At 48.0% G+C, this 18,412-nt stretch overlaps 2 protein-coding genes across 4 annotated transcripts; one reads left to right on the top strand and one right to left on the bottom strand.

The window, feature by feature from the left end:
* Nucleotides 1–6,817: 6,817 nt before the first annotated feature.
* NFKBIL1 (NFKB inhibitor like 1) lies at nt 6,818–15,788 on the bottom strand. 3 transcript variants are annotated; one of them, XM_057700557.1, is made up of 4 exons: nt 15,683–15,788; nt 13,897–14,173; nt 7,776–7,997; nt 6,818–7,597 (listed from the first exon to the last, which is right to left on the bottom strand). In XM_057700557.1, the coding sequence occupies exons 1-4, from the start codon at nt 15,710–15,712 to the stop codon at nt 7,008–7,010; spliced, it is 1,119 nt and encodes a 372-aa protein (XP_057556540.1). In that variant the 5' UTR covers nt 15,713–15,788; the 3' UTR covers nt 6,818–7,007. The 3 variants fall into 3 exon arrangements, with proteins under 3 accessions (XP_057556540.1, XP_057556538.1, XP_057556541.1); XM_057700555.1 differs by lacking the exon at nt 15,683–15,788 and adding an exon at nt 14,565–14,772; XM_057700558.1 differs by lacking the exon at nt 15,683–15,788 and adding an exon at nt 14,285–14,350.
* ATP6V1G2 (ATPase H+ transporting V1 subunit G2) lies at nt 15,682–17,766 on the top strand. The gene is made up of 3 exons (XM_057700559.1): nt 15,682–15,804; nt 16,077–16,177; nt 16,686–17,766. Exons 1-3 carry the CDS (start codon nt 15,723–15,725, stop codon nt 16,857–16,859), a joined length of 357 nt encoding a protein of 118 aa, XP_057556542.1. The 5' UTR covers nt 15,682–15,722; the 3' UTR covers nt 16,860–17,766.
* Nucleotides 17,767–18,412: the final 646 nt, after the last annotated feature.

The following is an 18,412-nucleotide window of genomic DNA, read 5'->3' as shown; positions in this document are numbered from 1 at the left end:
CTATCTTGGCTTCATCTTGTTTCTTTTAACCTCACTGTGTCTTGTGTCACTGTTGGCCTCCCTCTTGGTTCCTGCTCCTTTCCTTTCCTCTGTGTCCCTCTTTCTCTGGAGTCCCTTTTTCTTCCTGCTGTCTCTTTCTGCCTCTCCAATGGTAGGAGCTGATGGACTAGGAGACCTCAGCTATGTTAAAATGTAAAATGGTGTTTCAATTAACAGTGGGAAATAAAGAGAAATGGAGAAACTTCAGTCAGAGAGGAAGACTGGGGCATTGAAGGACAAAAAGGGGAAGGTGAGAATGAATGATGGGGAGACATGAGAGACAGAGAGGAAGGAAGGGGGAGAACTGGGCCGAGGCTCTGTGTCACGGGCATTTGCGATGCACTGAAGGACGCTCCTTGAGATGGGCCAATCTTGGTTTCAATCTCAGTTTCAGAGGTTGTGTGAAATTCAGTTTTTTTCTTGAGGAGGCCAGCAGTTGGTTTGGGGCTTTCCCTGAGTGGGAGGGGTGATGACTGGAGTCTTGTGCTTCAAACCAAGGGAAATACAGTTTCTACAATGGTCTCTGTGGAGAAACTAGTGAAATCTCTGAGCTCTCCAAATGAGGCTGAAACGACACTAGCCTCAAATTTGAACCTAGCCTCAAAACCTAACCTGGGATTAAATGTCACCTTTGATCCTAACCCATATTTAACCTCAACCCAAATCACAACTCAAACTCAACCCTAACCTCAAATCTAAACACATCTCAATAAATGAACTCCCAAATAAACTTATCCTCTAAACTAACTTGGCTCTGTTTCTAGAGCTAATCTTGGAATTAACTCACCTCCATTCGTAATCCTACAGTTAAACCTGACTATAAATGTAAGTTCAAGTTGAGCCACACACCTAAGGTTGAGCTTTATCCTGCTCTTCCCCATTATTTATCCATGCCTCCATTTAACAAGTCTTTACTGGGAGCTTACTATGTGCTGGGCACTGTTGCAGACAGTTGGGGTATAGTGGCGAACAAGTCAGACAAGGGACCTGCACTCGTGGAGCTTCCATTCTAGTGAGGCAAGGCCGAAAAGAAATACACTGAAGAAGAAAGCAGTAAGTAGGGTTATGTAATGAGTGGCAGGGAACTACTTTAGACAGAGCGGTCAGGAAAGTCCTTTGTGAGTAAGCGGCATTTTAAGCTGAGACCCAAATGACAAGAGTGGCCCAGTGAAGGCTTGGGGAAGAAGCATTCCAGGTAAAGGGAGTAGCTACTGCGAAGGCCGGAAGGTGGAAATGAGCTGGGGGTGTTGAGGAACAGAAAGGAGGCTAGTGTGGCTGGAGGAGAGAGACTGGAAGAGAGATGGGAGATGAGGGCAGAGGGCAAGGGCAGGGCCCAGATCACACAGGGCCCTGCAAGGATGGGTAAATCATCTGAATTTTACTCAACCATGGAAGCTCTGGAGGGTGTCAGGGTGTGTACATGTCACATGGGGGTGGGGAGAGGAGGGAGGGAGGTGGGAGGTAGAGGTGATTGGATTACATTTTTAGAAGATCACTGTGGCTCCTGTGTTTAGACTGGACTGTAGGGGTTAAGATTACAAGCATCCCTGCAGTTAGGTGGCAATTGCAGTAATCCTGGTGAGAAGATGGTGGCCAGCACAAAAGTGGAGAGAAATAGACAAATTTGGGATATATTTCACGGGTAGAATCGACAGGACCAGATGATGGATTGGATGGATGGTGGTGGGGTGGAAGATGGGGAGACTGGGCGAGAAGCAGGATTCTGATGGGATGGGAGGACCAGAAGTTCAATTTTGGATTTAAGTTTAAATCTATTGAGGACAGACATCCACGTCTTGGATAACATTCGAGTCTTGCCAAGAAATGTCACTTGGTAATCGTATATATGAGTCTAGATTTCAGAGGTATTGTGACAACCAGAGTCAACATTGGGAATTGTCAGCACAAAGAAAGACATGGAATTGGAAGATACCTTATCTTAGGCATCCCCCTAAGAGCCCTTCAAAGTATTTGTTTTCCTTCACGATAAATACAGTGTATCTCCCATTCTAACTTCCAGAAGCAGCAGCCTCTTGCTTCCAGAAGCAAAATCCTCCAGACTTAGTTTTCCCCTGAACTCTCACGGGGATTCAACCTCTCTGGATTCGATTCCCTATCCAACAAAGGATGTTTCTACCAATCCATTTCATAGTATTTTATGGAACTCCTCACACATTCAAATCCTCTATTTCACTTTTGAAAGCATCTTCCTCTGGCACTTTGAAACCTGGCTTTTCCCTAATGACGTTCCTTCTGTCTTTGGTGAAGGGTGCTCTTTCTTCCACGCCCATCACTAGGGGCAGGGGGCAGAGAAGAGGCCACTGTTTTCCTCTCCCCTCTGCACCACTGATAACCATCTCCTCCCTTGAAGTCCATGCCTTTTGCATTTTCCACATTCTTCCCGTCTTCACAGCACAATCTTCTCCACCAACATCTCTACCATGTGCTTAAAAATTTGTACCTCTAGATAAGTTTTTCTTCATCTCTCATTTCCTACCTGATATTCTACCAAGAAAATCTTGAAAAACTTGATTTTGGATGAACTCAATGGTCTCATTCTTGGGTCTGTCTCCTAGGCTGCCAAGCATTGCAGGGGAGAGTCATGTCCTCCTAAGACGTCTACTACTAATCCTGACCATCTAACCTCAGAAGGTCCTCAGTGTTCCCTAACCTTTGTTTGTTGATTCCCTTGTTCTACTCCTGCAGGTGATGTTCTAAATCTCCACGCCTCCCGACCTCTTTACTCTCAGTTGGTGATGCTATCATCTTTTTATTGAACTTAAGGCCACCCAAGGTGGATCTCTTTACTGCTTTCTTTTCCCTTCACTTTGTTTCCTTTTTTCTTTCTTCTTAACTCAGAGAAAGGCTCTTTCTCCTGTTCAAGGCTGATTCTTTGTAGTCTGTATCCCATTTCCCCATGTTTACCATACTCTTTCCCCTTTCTTATGTTTTTAGTATCTTTTTTTGATGCACTTTCATTTTACATACTCAACTTTATTTCTTGAAAATAAAAAGTCTTCCCTGGACTTTCTCCCTTAAATTCCATCTCTCACCTTCCTTTTCTGTGCAATGTCTCAAGAGACTAGCCCCCTAACTAACCACTTTTTCTAGAACTGGTAAAATTTTCCTCACTGTAAACTTCGTGGGTTGAACTAGCGATGATTCTGTTACCTTCACTATTCACCATTCTACGACTTTGTACTCACCACCTCCTTTTCTCACCTCCTACACATTCCTTAACCTATGTAAAGCGACTTCTGCACCTCTGGTAAGTGGAAACCGTTTTCTCAAAATTTGTAATAGTCTAGTTCCTAAACCCAAAGGATCTTTTGAACTCTCACCTACTAGACTTCTTTGAAGTGTCAGATGTGGCCGCCCAGGCTCTGCTTGGCACACGTCTCCCTTGCCCTACTTCTCTGACTGCTCTCCCAACCTCTCTCCTTCATTGGTTCTTCCTTTGATCATCCTCTAGGCTCTTCTGGTCACCCTCTCTTTATGGGATCCTGTCCACTCAGAGGCTCCACCTCCACTGGAAAAGGAGTGATGCACAAACCTATGCCTCCAGCAGCCCCAGCTTTTCTCTCGAGCTCCAGACTTGCTTGCTGGAAATCTCCACCTGAGTGTCAACGCTAACACCTCAAACTCAGCAGGACTTTTTCTTGAGCACTTTATTACTCTAAGCAGGTGAACCTCCTGTCATCATGTGGAGTTGGTACTTGTTTGTATGCTGTTTCATTAGACTGCAAGCCCTATGCAGGCAATGACTTTATGTCATTTATATTCGCCGTCTAGCAGAGCACTCTGCTCCTATCAGGTGCTTAATAAAATTTGATTGCATGTCTGAAACTAACTCATTTTCCCCTCAGCCACGCATCTCCTTGGTTTAGGGTATCATCGTCTTTCCTATGCCCTTGGCTCAAAACTTGGAGTCATTTAAGACTCCCCTTCCCTCACTCCCACCATTCAATCGGTTGTCATGTCCTAACAACTTATCCCTCTCAAAGTTTATAAAATCTGTTCCTTCCTTTAATGCCACTTGGAGTTATTGGGATCTAAGTAGAAAGTACACAAGTTTTGGAGTAAAATGAGTTTAATGCTAATTCCACTACTTTTTAGCTGTTGTGACCTTAAGCAAGCTGTAGTACGTTTAGGAACCTTCGTTTCCTCATCTGTATAATGGAGATCCACCACCCACCTTTTGGACAGTTGCTGGCAGGATTCTGACATTAGGAAAAGGGCTTGACATGGTTAACACACAGTATGTGCTCCCCAAAATGGCAGTTGTTTTCTTCATCCCTTGAATGCACTCCCTCTTCTCCACAGCTGTCACAGTGCCACTGCCCATGAAGTCCAAATCCCTCACCTTGACATTGTGTCCTTTCCTCAACACATGCTCCCTCACACCCATGCTTCATCTACCTCGGGACTCTCGTCTTTCCTGAACGTACACAGTCTGTTTTCTGGTCCCTGGCCCCTGCTCAAGCTCTTTCACTCCTCTCCAGGGCCCTTCCATTCACCCCCTTCCACAGAAATCCTACCTGTTCATCAAATGCCATCTCCTCCCTCAGAGACCCCCGGGTTCTTTCAGATGGTATCCACCTCCCCTTCCCCCTTTCCCATATCCACTGCTCCTCACTCTATTTTACTCAGCATGCCTTCAATCAGTTGATTAGATATGGGCCTACCTCCCCTACTGGACGGCAAACTTGAAGCAGAGTTTGCTTTTATCTTTGGGCTATTTGATGCTCAGCTGCACTGCACTGAATAGAGTCCTCCCAGACCCTTTTCCTAACTTAATCTAAACCCTGACCCAACCCCAGTCCCCCAGACCCTCTTCAGTCTCACCAGTCTCTAACTGAACCCCAATGCATCCTCCTCTGACAAGTGATTCCTCGTTCCAGCTCTAGAGAGCAAGTTAGGCATGCTTCCACTTCCCCAGTGTTTCATGGTAGGCACTGAGTCACCCCTTGGGGATCCCTGGTTCCTCCTCCCCACCCCCACCATGGAGGACAGGATGCCTGCTGCCTGGCCCGAGGGGGTCAGAGGAAGCCAGGGCCTCTAGGGCTCAGTATTTTTATCAGCCTAGGAAATAAGAGACACAGAAGCGGAAATCGTGTGGTCAGAGAAAGTGAACAGCCCTCATCTCAGGGGAACCCCCAACAGGGCTGGGGGCCAGACACCAGGGAGAGACGTTGAAAAGGAGGAGGTCTGGGGGGCCAGGTACCAGGGCTTGTTTTGCTTTGGTTTTATGTGACTCTTGCAGAGAGGCAAATGATGTGCTTAAAAACCAGACAAAAGTCTCCTGGGTGAAGGAACAAACTTGGACACCAACGTTTTCTTTTGCTTACCTCTCAAGCCCCAGCTTAGAGATCCTAACCCCAACTCCACCCCCCACTCAAACCTGAGCTTTTTGCATGCCACTTCCGAAATCTCCGGCCTGTGAGAGGAACTGGACGCCTGGGTTGCTCACAGCTCACAGTCTCTTCTCTGAATCACAGCAGCTTCCTCTTACAGGATCTTTCTCACCAGCCCTTCCTCCTCCTGGCCCCTGAACATCTGCCTGCCCTTGGAGACCCGGGGCCTCTTGGCTCCCTGTCTTCTCCAAGGGTCTCACACCCACCCCATGTTCCCAAGCTTCCAGAGGCTTCCCTGCCCCGTCCCCTATCACCCTCTACTTCCACTCCTGGGATTCTCCTATGTAGACCAGCATTCCATTCCAAACCTGAAAAATAAGTTCTGATTCATAAAATTCTTTGATGCAGACATGTGGACTGTGCACGTGCCAGCGCACGCTGGTACTCTCCTTAGTCCTGCCCTTTCTCTTCACTGAGTTTCTGCGGGTGGCGGTGGGGTCTGGTGCTGTCTGCAACTTCCTACCCCAGTTCCAGGGAGCTGAAGTGGGGACCGAGTATGAATAGTGGAAGGGGTGTTCCCGCCACCTCCCCCCCCCCGCCCCCGTCGCCTTGGGAATCCTGGACCCTCTCCCTCCACCCCCCAGGGCCTTTTCCTCAACCTCAGGAAAAGGGGATGTTTATCTGGAAGGCCAAAACTGGGCTGCCCAGAGATGAAGCCCAGGGTTAAGATGGGGGCAGAAGCTGGATGGAGGGAGCCAAGAATTGGGGCCCTGGAGGAGGAGAGACAGGACTAAGAAACGAGAGGGGAAGGATGGCCTCGGGTGTGGATCCCTGGTTGCCCAAGAACAGACAACCCAGGTTACATAATTTGGCTCTTTCCGCCTCCTTCCTCTGCTCCTAATTTTAGCAACCGAAATTCCACTCCCTCACAGGGCTCTTCCTCCATCCTTTCTGCTTCTACCCCCCATCCTCCCACAACCTTCTCATGGTCCCCCAGCTCTAGCTGACCCCAATTCAGATCATTCAGTGACTCAGCAGAGGGAAAGCCCTGTGTTGGGGGAAGGGGGTGTTAAGTGGGGAGGAGGATGTGGTTCTGGCTGGGGAGGGGAGGGAAACTGGTTTTGTTCCCCTTTTTGCCTCTGTTCACATCTATTTCTCCAACCGCTGACTGAAGAGTGGAAAGGAACCCAGCACAGGGAGTGGAGAGACTGGAGGGCAAGCTGGGCCTTCTTAGGGCCACTCTTGTGGGCGGGTGGGCAGGCAAGCAGGGGGCTTCTAGTCTCCAGCTGAGGGCACGAGTTAGTGTGTGCGTGCCTGGTGCAGGTGTGTAGGAGCTGTGGGTTTGGGCAGATGGAGTGGGAAAAGAGATGTTAATGGGTGATGAAAACCACAGCGATGGAAAAAGGCAGAAGAGACACCAGGAGTGAGATGTGGAACCAGGTCTTATTAGGAAATGGCAGAGTCAAGGAGCAGTGGTGGTGGCCCGCATCCCCCCACCCCCGCTCATCACATGTTTTGTTCCCGCCCCACATCCTCTGCCGCTCAGCACTGGCCTCCTGACATTACCCTTCCTACTGCCCTGCACTCCCTCCAGTTTCTTGCTCTTTCCTGGGGTCACTTGAGGGCTTCCGCATGGCGATTCAGGGCCTGAGAAAGGGCTGTCACAGCTCCCATCACTCGGCCCAGCTCCCAGGTCTCAATCTGGCTTCGGAATCGCTGCAGGAAGCGGTCAGGGTGCCAGCGGACTTGCTGGACCCTCAAGTACCTCCTCAGAGCCCCCTGCTCCTCCAAGGGAGGGCCCCTGGCCACCAGGGCTGCAGCCATGGCCTCTGGGTCCCCTCCCCCAGGGCAGGGCCAGGGCACATCGCCGAAGCGCCAGAGGCTGCCCCTCCCTGCTCCTCTGGGGTGCTCTGCCCTTGGCCCGGCCCTGGCTGCCTCCGGCGCTCGATCCCCGGGAGCCTCCTGTGCCCTCCTGGCTCGGCTCTCACGCAGTTCTTCCTCCTTGGCCTGGGCTCGCTCTCGGAAGAGCCGCTGCTCCTCCTCCTGCCAACGCCAGCTGTGACCGGAGCCCTCAGCCCGCGGGGGTCGGTGGGCTCCCTCTGCCTCACGCTGCTGCTGCTGGCGCTTCTGGGCATGTTCCCGGGCCATGCGATCTGACCAGGCTGAGAAGGACTCGGGCTCCCGGGTCTCCTGGGAAGCGTCATCTGTGTGGGAGGGCAGGAGGGGTGGTCGCGGAGAGGCCGTGAGGCGGTGACGGGCAAGAGAGGCAAGGCAGCACAGAAGGAGGGGTACAGGAAGCCAGCGGGAGCATTCGTGCGCTGGGCGTGCGAAAAGCAACCAGGGGGGAAGAGGGGTGGCGGTGGATGGAAATGGATTCCTTACCTTCAAATCTCCCAATGACCTCCTGCCACTCGTCCTCCAGCTCTCCTTGCAGCTTCTGTCTCCATTCCCGTTCCTTAGAGGCCTCGTCTTCGTCCTCCTCTTCAGCAGAATCCCAGGGGGGTCCCCAGCCCAGAATTTGCCCTGGGGTCTCCCCATCCTTATTCTTTATTCCCATGGCAGAGGGACAGCGACTCAGCAGTGGCAGGAAGAAATCTGTATAGGCTGTTGGTGGGAGAGCAGTGAGCAAAAGTCAGCTGGGACTCTCACTCCTTGGTAGGGCTGCCATCTTGAATCCTGCAGGTCACTCCCTCCCTTGGTCTTAGAGCAATGAAAGGGTTGCCCCCACGGGTGCCTCCGGGTACTAGGAAATCACCGTCGCTGACAAATATTTATTGATACTTTACTACCTGCATGATAAGTGTGGTAGTTAAAAATATTCTGACCTTTGTCTTTACAAACTAATTTGGTGTCCTGGGAGCTCTACTATGTCAAATGACATTTTCTGGCTTGCCTCCAGCCACCTATGGTGATGTGAAAACCCTTTGACAATGTCTTCCATTTCTGGCTTGAAAATATTGTCACTTCATACCTCTTATTGTGTTTCTTACCCAAAACTATATTCTCCAGACTTGTAAAATACCTGAACGCCCTGATCTCTACCATTATAAATATACAAATACATAATACTTTTCATATCACTTTTCAATAAACTGAGTAAGATAAATATTTTCAGGGGAGTTTCTCTCAGTCAGCCTTAGCCAGGGGATGCTGGGAGGGGGATGGAGAGGTAGAGAGTCCAGCCCAGTAATGAAACTGAGCCATAGAAAGGTTCCCAGCAGCAGAGCAAATTCTTTCCAAATGACTGCTGACCTAGGGCAGGGGAGAAGGGCTGAGATAGAGGGTCCCACTCAGAGCCTGGCTGACAGGAGGCTGGGGGAAAACAGGAGAGGGACTGACATTCCTGAGCTCCCTGTTCCTGAGCCTTGACCTCAATGCACCTGCTCCACTGTCAGCTGAGTGTCATGCTGCTCACTTCACTGCCAACCCAGCACCCTGCCCCTGGCCAGCCATGCCACCTGTCACGGTCACCAACCTCTGCACTCCCAGGACAGAGGAAGGTGAGTGAGGCACCCTCCCTTCCTGTGGACCTACTTTCTCTCCCTATGGCAGGAAGAAGTGGGCTGGCAGTCTTTACATCTTTATAGAGTGGTGCTAGAACATACTGGCTGCCTGGCAAAAGGATGAGACAGAGGAAGGGTTGTCCTGCCACTGCCAGGAAGGCAGAAGATAGAATGGGTACAGCCTTGGCTGGTCAAGGCCCTCTGCCCCTACTCATCCCTGGCACACTTGAGTGTCACCCAACCCAAACCACATCAGGACGGGGGGGGGGGCGCTTCTCTTCAGTACTGATGTGACCTGTCACAAGCCCTCCCAACAAGTTCCTGGTCTTGCCTTTCAACTCCTTATACCCCACCAGGGCTCACAGCAGGTGTGAGGGTGGGCGGGTGCTCAGGCTTGCACACAAGGTTTTTAAATTCATAGGTTTTAAGGGGTAAGACCTCCAACTATAAAACATCATGAGTAAAATCTGGTACAGAATATTAAATAGCCACTAAAAATCATGTTTGTGTGTGGGAAAAGCTGGCTGCAAAACTGTACATAGGGCCCAATCACAGCTGTGTGAAAAAAGGGACCGAATCCCATGCTTGAGAAAAATAGCCTGGAAGGAAACATGTAAACATTCTGGTCTCTGGATGGTAGACTATGGGTGGCTTTCTTTCAACTTTAGCTGATATTTTAATGTGAAAGGGACATAATTAATATGAAATTTTCTTGTCTTTTTAAAGAATGAAGAATAAATTTAATCACTGTTAACAGTATGCTGTGGTCCCTTCCAGTCCTGTCTTGGTTTATGTAAACACATACGCACCAGTTTCTTTTCAGAGTTACACAACCATGCTACGATATATTGTTTGGCAACTTGCTTTTTTCATTTAACATCTCGTTTATATTTTCCACAGGAGCATACACGGTCTACCTCATTCTTTTTTGTGACTGTGTAGTGTTCCACTGTGTGTATGAAACAAATCTTCCCACCCCCAATAAAGACTTTGTTTCCAAAAATGATGGGTATTATGCATATGTCTCTATGGACTCCTTACAGTACTTCTGTGGGGTAGATTCTCAGAAGTGGAATTTCTGAGTCAAACAACATGTGCAGTTTTGCCAAACAGCTTTCAAAAAGTTTGTACCATCAAGAATATATGAGTGCCTAACGAGGTTATAGCTTTATCACTTTCAGGAATCTTTTTATATATGTGACAAAGAATATTATTCAATTACTCTTGAAATAAACTTGGTAATTACCAAAGTTAAAAAAAAAAGAATATATGAGTGCCTGTATCATCCTTTACCAAATCTGAATATCACCAACCCTTTAAATTTTGCCCATCCACTAGATTAAAAAAATGACTTTATTAATGAAAAATTTCATATCCATATTGTCTACTTTTCCCTGGAAATTATACTTGCAGATTATAGTATGATAAGCAACCCTACTCCTATCACAAGGTATGTTAATATGTTTTCATTTCTGCAACATCATTTTATTAACAAAAATAAAACCATCATAGGTAAAGCTAAAGTTTTCTTTGATACTGTCTTTCAAGTTTTATTCCACCCAGGGAAAACCCTCCCATGAATTTGAACCCTTCCTGTCACATATAGGTGTTTAATCTGCTGTAATATACTTTTGAGTCAGGTGTAAGGTAAGACTATTTTTCTCCAGAGAAGACAAATGGTCCAGGATCGTTTATTAAATAGTTCACCACTACCCCCTCCAGTGATCTGAAACACCAACTTTATCACCAATTTTGCAGTACAGATCAACTTCTCCCAATGTTCTTTAATTAACATTGTGTACTTCTACACTGGGAAAAATAAATGTGAAAAAAAGCTTTGTGGAGTAAAAATGTACTTCATTTTATTGATGGAAGCACTGTTGTTCTCCCCATTTTGAGAGATGATTTCTATATTAATGAAATGTTCACACTAACTGGTACAAAACACTTTTTAAAAATGCCAGATTACAAGTTTATATTAAGTGACAACTGAGATGCAAAGGAAGAAAAGGTAACAGTGGGTGGGGTGGTTGGAGAGGGCTTCTGGGAGGTGGGGGCTTACATTGGGCTGTGAAGGGAGAGTAAGTTAGCAAGGTGGAAAACTTGGTAGGGCGGACAGGAAAGCAACAGGCAAGAGGCAGATAAAAGACAAGCATGTTTGCTGAAAACATGCTTGGGGTCACTGAAGACAGAGTCACGGAGCAGGAGGCTCGGGTTTGTGGGCGTGCTGTGGGAGGTAAGGTTGGAAAGGCAAAGGGAACGTAAACCGGATAGCTCAGTCATCTGTAAAGCAGGGCCACAGCCTACTACCACTGAGCAGATCAAAGGCGGTAATGGATGGGAAATGTCTAATACTGCGCTGGCACAGAGCAGAAGTGCAGTGAATGTTACATAAAGCAAAACAAAACAAAACCACCAAGCTGGCTTTGGACTTACTCTTTTCGCAAAGACTGTGACAAAACAACCCTGTTTCTCAACGTTCACTCATTCTTAATGTATGTAGAGAATGGCTATTGTTGGACTAAGGTGTGTTTATACAGGGGTCTCTGACAGCGAAGACCACCTCCCCATGAGTTGCTACCAAAAGCCTCAAAGGTAGTGGCCATTCACTGGCATCTCACTAGATGTGACAACCCAGCCCAGCCAATTCAGCGTGAAGCAGCACATCCCTTGGACTTAACATGGGAACTGAAGGGAAACCCACCCTCCCCAAGGAGACTCTGGGTCATTTCATCTGTTTAAAGAAAATATCTGCATTTTAAGGCAGAGTGGTCTCTAGAGATGGGCCTTTCTACCAAGGAGTTAGAAGGCCACCTGCTGGTGGGGCTGGCAGGGGACCAGAAGGAAGGAAGGCCTGAGAGGGCTTGGGAGTGATCTGAGTGTAGGTGAGATTTCAGCAAGTTCCTGAACTTTCTGGGCTCTGCTTCCCTCATCTGTAAATGGAACCATAATACCATTCTTACATGCTTCTCAGAATTCAATACAATGAAGGAATCACCTTAATTGAATAATAGAAGAATAAAAATAACAATACTTATCATCTAGTGAGTACCAAAACTGCCAAGTACTTGCCTCATTTACTCGCCACAACCTCCATTTTAGAGAAGCAAATTAGGTTTATATAGAGGCTAAGTTGCTTGTCCTTGTCACACACCCTGTAAGTGGCAGAGCTGGAACATGGATGGGGTCTGAGGTGGGCCTCAGGGCACTCTGCCCTGTTGCCATCTACAATGTCAACGGTTGAATTAGGTCCCTGCACTTTGTAAACTTCCTCTCTTTGTTCTAAGGTTAAAAAAAAAAATCTGAATTGACTGGCCTATCTCACTTATGTTAGGGGAATTAAAGAAAAGGGGATTTTTGACTATATGGGGGAGGTTTCGGGGGATGTGGGGGAGGTTCCTGTATATTCTTGGGGAGCTGGGGGACAAGAGTCATCAAACTGAGTTCAGGTTGTTCATCTCAACTTAGAGGTTTTCATCTAATGTTCTTACTGTAGAAGGAAAATCTCTAAAAGGGGAAAGGGTGTTTCACCTGTTAGTCTCCTGGGGAGGCTGTACCTCTGCGGAGCTGCCTCCACTGCCACTACTGTATCAACAAGCCCCCATCTGAAACCCCCAATAGCAAAGGCTTTCGAGAATGCAGATATTTTTGGGATTTGATAAGAGCTGATCTGAAAGCATACATATAGTTGGCCTCCCTATCCTCAGGTTCCACATCAGCAGACTCAACCAACCACAGACCTAAGATATTGAGGGGAAAAAAATTCCAGAAAGTTCCAAAAAGCAAAACTTGAATTTGCTGCTTGCCTGCAACTATTTACACAGCAGTTATATTGCATTAGATATTTTAAGTAATCTAGAGATGATTTAAAGCATACAGGAAGATGGTGTGTAGGCTATACGCAAATACCGCGTCATTTTATAAAAGGGACTTGAACATCTGTGGATCTCTGTATCCTGGGAGGAGGGTCCTGGAACCAATCCCTGTTGGATACCGTGACAACCGTACACCGTATATTTGGTAGCCCAGGAGAGCCTGAGTAGTCCCAGTAACCAAACACGTGAATGTTTCTGCAGTGAAATGTATGAACACTGACATCAGTAGGATAAAAACATCGTAAATAGCCTAGCTTTAGTTTAGGTTAGGTTTTGTCACCAAACAACTTTGGTGGCAGACATGAAAAATGTTTGGCTCTCAGAGCGTTTCTGAGTTTCAGAACTGTGGGTGAAGGAGTATGGATCTGTTGATAACCACACGAACAAAGGCCAGTATCTAGAGTGCTTACCACGTGCCAGGTGCTCTAATTATGTACAATGTCAGCTGATTCTCAAAACATATGTCACAGTATGGGTGCTTTGAACACAGGCGTTATCACTGTATAATTCTATAAAGTATCACACAGGTTAGAGCATGGACAGTCTAGTTAGGCTGCCTGTCCTTGCACTACCACTGGCAAATTACTTAAGTTCTCCGTGCTGTTTCTTCATCTGAGAATTGGGGGATGATGTTAACACATACCTTCATAGGACAGATGTGAGGATTAAATGAGTTGCTTTGTGAGAAGTGCCTGGCACACAGCAAGAGTGGCTATTATTTAATTTTGCAGGTGGGCAAATGAAGCATCAGGAAAGTTTAGTAACTTATCCAAGAATACACAGCTATTAAGCGTGGAGCTGAGATTTGAACCCAGGCAATGTCACTGCAGAGAGTTCCCTCTATCCTACTTTTCAAACTACAGGCAAACAACCAGTCAAGAGACAGAGTAGCTACTAACCTAGAGAGATGTGTAATTTGAATGCTAGTTGCTGACTGGGGAATGTTGGGCTCTTCAGACAATGGTAGCTCAGTAATGTAAATGCACAAATGACAGCCACAAGCCAACTTGGCCAACTACTTCCCTAAGTCCCATGACCAAATAACTAGCTTATTTTTCAACCACTGGCCTTCATCTCAGATCCCACCAGTTGCTCATGACCTTGTTTCCCACCAGGCAGACTCACCATCAGGGCCCTGACGGGCAGCAGCATGCAGCGCCGTGTCCCCGTGGCGGTCCTGGTGGGCAGGGTCAGCCCCAAGCCGAAGAAGCAGGCACAGGGCAGGGGCATCGTGGCGGGCGCAGGCCCGGTGGAGTGGTGGGGGCTGCCCAGCATCTACATCGAGGCCTGGGTGTCGCTGGAGGAGGGCTTGGGCCCGGACCAGCCGTCCTGCAGACAAATAACGACGGAAGCGACGCTCTCGGCGTTGGCGACGGGAGGTGGAGGCCATGGAACTCTTGGGCTGAGGAAGAAGGATAAAAAGGCAGCCGTCAGGACCCCAGCCTTGGATGGTCTCTCCCCCTCCATCTCTGACATTCCCTGTTTCTCCCTTCCATTCCCCATCTCTTCTTACATTTTCAGCAAGCGATGAGGCCAGTCCTAACCCTCATCCCTTCCACCAGATAGGTGTGAAAAAAATTTTCAGGGGAGCTGGGGTCACATTTTTTTAATGTAAAATTTGAGAAAAGGATAAATGATTACTTAGAGGCTTATTAGCCCAGGTAAATTTTTAATAAATGACTGTTATATAATAAAAGACAGAGACTGATGGGGGAAATTTTTTATCAATACAAATCTATATTTTAAAAAGTCACAGACAATTTCAAATGATCTAGAAATTGAATATAATGTACCCGGCAGACAGAAGTAGAGGCTTCTCCCTCTGGGACTCGGGGGGAGGGGTTACTCATCAGACCTGCCCCCCGCCCCCTAAGTACCCCCGGAGCAGTAGGCCCGAAGCCTGTGTTTAAGACGCTGGGAGGAAGGGAGGCGGGAAGGGCGGAGACACTCTAGACCGACGGAAATGGCGCAAGCCCGAAACGCAGGTAAAGGGCGGAAATGAACTGTGAGGCGCGTTACCGGATGTCGTTCCTCCCCGAGGCGGGGGGAGGTGTTTCCTTGGCCTCAGCCTCCGGGGGAAAACTAGGGAACTTAAGATAAAGGGTCCGTCTGAAACCGGAAGACGACGACAGCCGAGGAAAAGGAACAGAGGCAAGGGCTCTTTGGAGGTTTAACCCCGCCTCCCCCAACTGGGAGGAGAGGGGAGATGGTTCAGTGATAGGTAAAAAGATGAGAAGAGAGAGAAGACAGGGGAGATAAAGACAGGATAAAAATCACAGTGAAAACACAAAACCCAATCCAAAACCACAGTGAGGCCAAGAAAGGGACAGATGATAAAAGAGAAAAACACAGACAGCAAAAGACAAGGAAAACAACCGTAGTTCAAAGCAAGTGAGGTGAATGGAGAAATTTGGAATTGTGAAAGATGTAGAAAAAGGAGATGGAAATGGGAGGGAGAAAAAAGAGAGGGAGAGAAGTTGGAAGAATTCAGAGAAGCCCAGCATACTCTATTCCTAACACACCACGCATGATAATTTCTTTACCTCCTCACCCCATTCTCAATCCCTCTATGTCTCCTCTCCCCAATACTCCTCTCCTCTCGGTCCCTGCCCCCATTCCTAGACCTTCCAACTGGGAAAGCCCTGCACCTGCTGTGAAGTTAGCGGGCAGCTTTGGACCTGGTCTCTGCTGCCCCCAGGCGGTCCTACTGGGTACTGCCAGAGTGAGAGGTGGGAGAGGAGGACCAGCCATCAACGCGAGGATCAGTTTGGGGGAAGACACCCGGTGCAGGAGGATAAGCGAAAACGGGAGCACTAAGACCCAGTGGTAGTGGAAGGCTGCAGCAAACAGCTGGAGGTGGAGGAGGAGTAGGCGGTGTGGGGGGAGGGGGAAAGGGGGAGCCATCTGGTACCTTGGTAGCTTCCGAAACAGTATCGGTCATAACGACAGAAATGGCCAGTCAATCCCAAGGTATCCAGCAGCTCCTGCAAGCCGAGAAGCGGGCGGCTGAGAAGGTGGCAGATGCCAGAAAGAGTGAGTGTCCTCATTTCTCCCTTAGGAATCTGGAAAGAAAATTGGGGATCAGCAAACGTTTGAGTCCTTGGGATAACCCAAGGGTGGTGGGGAAAGAGTGACGGCGTGGGGCTGGGGGGAGCTTATTAGGGAGCAGAAATGGATGGGTGTTAGAATCTAGTTCTTGGCTGGCTGAGAGAAGGCAATAACTTTCTGGGAGGGACTGACCCATACTCTCACATTTTGTGTGTGAGGGGTCTACCCCCGCTTTCAGTCCTTTCTTCTGCCTCCAGGGAAGGCCCGGCGTCTGAAGCAGGCAAAGGAGGAGGCACAGATGGAAGTGGAGCAATACCGCAGAGAGAGAGAGCAGGAATTCCAGAGCAAGCAGCAGGCGGTGAGTCGTAGGGGAGCTGGGATGCGACCCCAGGGTGCAAGCTGATATCCGGTGAGGTGTGTACAGGGTGATTCCACAAGAAAATAAGGTGGTAAAGGGCTGAAGGGGACCCTGGCGACGACCACCATAGTGGTCAAGCTTTGTGATATGTAAGAGAGTCTGAGAGTTTTGAAGGACTTGTACAGCTTGTGGAGGTGGGGGGGATTGCCACAGTCCATGTAGACTGCGATGACATTTGGGGTGGAGGGCAGAGTTTTGTGGGCCATGGGTGGTGAGGTGGTGGGGGTTGTGTGGTCTGTTGTAGGATGATGCTGCATGTCAGGTCTTAGAGGAGAGGGCATTATGTTGGTCTCTTTGGTGTCTAGATATTTCCATGGATGGGAGTGGTTCTGGGGAGGGCCTTTCTTCCTGGTCTTGCTCCAGGACTCTTCCCTCCACATGCCTGGATGCTTCTTTCTCTGTTTCTGCTTTTTCCTTTCTCTCTTCCACTCTTTCTCCCACTCCCCAGGCCATGGGCTCCCAAGGGAACCTGTCAGCTGAGGTGGAGCAGGCTACAAGGCGTCAGGTGCAGGGCATGCACAGCTCCCAGCAGAGAAACCGCGAACGTGTCCTGGCCCAGCTTCTTGGCATGGTCTGCGACGTCAGGCCCCAGGTCCACCCCAACTACCGGATTGCTGCCTAGGACCCACCCTAGGGCCTGACTCCTCCTGCCAGTTCCCTCCTGCAAAGAAATCCCCAAGTCAAAATCAACTCCCACCATAATCCTTCTCTCCCTTGCATTCCCTAGAAATTCTAGGAAGGATCCAATAATTCTCCTGTGAAATTTATAAATATCCTGCTCAGATCTGAATCTCCTTTTCTTTCACTGGGAATTTGTAAACTGCCAAGTCACCCTCACCCAGCCCCTTTGTGAAATTTGTAGCATGGAGAAGTAGGGATGTTGAAAACACTCTGACTTCAGAGCCTGGCAGGCTTGGGTCCCTCTACCAACCCTGCCACTTGCTGGCTGGGCAACCAGGACAAGCTACTTAAACTGTAACCTCAGTGTCCTTTGCGAGGTTGGAATAATAATGCCTACCTTGCAGGGTTGTTACATTGATTAGGAATCATTCTAATGGTTTCCAGCATGTAGTAGCTATGATTCAATAAATGGCAAACCTGTGATGTTATTGCTACTCTCTGCCCACCTAAACACAGCTATTTTCTCACTTCTGTCTGTGGCTTTCTAACTCTACTCATTCATTCTGTGACCCTAGTAATTCTCTAAAGAATTGGTTCTTCCCACATCTCTTTTCCCAGAGACCTTATGATCCCTGAAAAGATGAAACGATGGCCTCATTTAGCCTCTCTACTGTGGTTCCAGGAAGATGTTTGCAATTCTTAGCTTCTCTTTTTGTCCCTCTTAAGTTGGTCTTTCTCTTTATTGGATTTCCCCCTGTTCCTATTTCCCCAAATACCCATCAGATGCTTACCGCCTCCTGAGATCTAAAGTGATGCTGTGTCCCCTCGTGTGCATGGCCTTCCTTCCTACATCCTCAACACCTTACTTCCCCTTTGTAACAATAAAAAAAGTGTCAATAAAATAATTATGGGCAAATCAATTGCTGGGTCGAATCAGCCTCTTTTTGCTTCATCATTTCTCATTTTCAGGCATTCTTGTTCCTTGTTTATGTATTCCCCCCAACACTCAAAAGGGCTGTCCTTTGAAGCTTGTTGGAGAAACAAAAGCAAATGGAACATTATTTTTTCTCTAAAGTGAGAAACACGTGGCTCCTCCTTTGTGGACCTGAGGACTATTGATGGTAAGTGTAGAGAAAAGCTGGTGTGTAGGAACAAGCACTCTGCCTCTTAATTACCTTGCTTTATTTTCCTTCATAGCACTTATCAATACTTGACATGTTTATGTGTTGACTCTCTTGTTATGTGAACTCTGTGATGACAGGGCTGTTCATTGCTGTGTCCCCAGATCTTAGGATAGCACTTGGCACAGGGCAGGCAGTTGGTAAATACTGTTGAAAAAAACTGATATTGTGGGTTGGAAAAACTGCCCATCATCCTTGGATCACTGTTATTTCTTTTGGCCACAGAAATCAGGCCTACTTCACCAAACACCTGAACCAATGAGGTAATCCGTAGTGTATTTATTAACCAGCCTCTTTAAGCAGGGAGACAGGATGCAGGAGAGAATAAAAAAGTGTTTACGTCCTGGCTCTGTCACCTTACTAGCTGTATTAC

The sequence above is a fragment of the Hippopotamus amphibius genome, chromosome 11 (genome assembly GCF_030028045.1).
Source record: "Hippopotamus amphibius kiboko isolate mHipAmp2 chromosome 11, mHipAmp2.hap2, whole genome shotgun sequence".
Taxonomy (NCBI): domain Eukaryota; kingdom Metazoa; phylum Chordata; class Mammalia; order Artiodactyla; family Hippopotamidae; genus Hippopotamus; species Hippopotamus amphibius.
Note: the sequence above shows the minus strand (reverse complement) of the source record. Positions and strands in the feature narration are given on the sequence as shown.

Coding starts and splice junctions, on each gene's coding strand:
- ATP6V1G2 (XM_057700559.1), top strand. CDS start 15,723: ATGGCCAGTCAATCCCAAGGTATCCAGCAGCTCCTGCAAGCCGAGAAG. Junction 15,805..16,076: donor GGTGGCAGATGCCAGAAAGA/GTGAGTGTCCTC, acceptor TTCTGCCTCCAG/GGAAGGCCCGGCGTCTGAAG. Junction 16,178..16,685: donor TCCAGAGCAAGCAGCAGGCG/GTGAGTCGTAGG, acceptor CCCACTCCCCAG/GCCATGGGCTCCCAAGGGAA.
- NFKBIL1 (XM_057700555.1), bottom strand. CDS start 14,621: ATGAGTAACCCCTCCCCCCGAGTCCCAGAGGGAGAAGCCTCTACTTCT. Junction 14,174..14,564: donor CCTCTACTTCTGTCTGCCGG/GTACATTATATT, acceptor CTTCTTCCTCAG/CCCAAGAGTTCCATGGCCTC. Junction 7,998..13,896: donor TGCCCGTCAGGGCCCTGATG/GTGAGTCTGCCT, acceptor TCCCACCAACAG/CCTATACAGATTTCTTCCTG.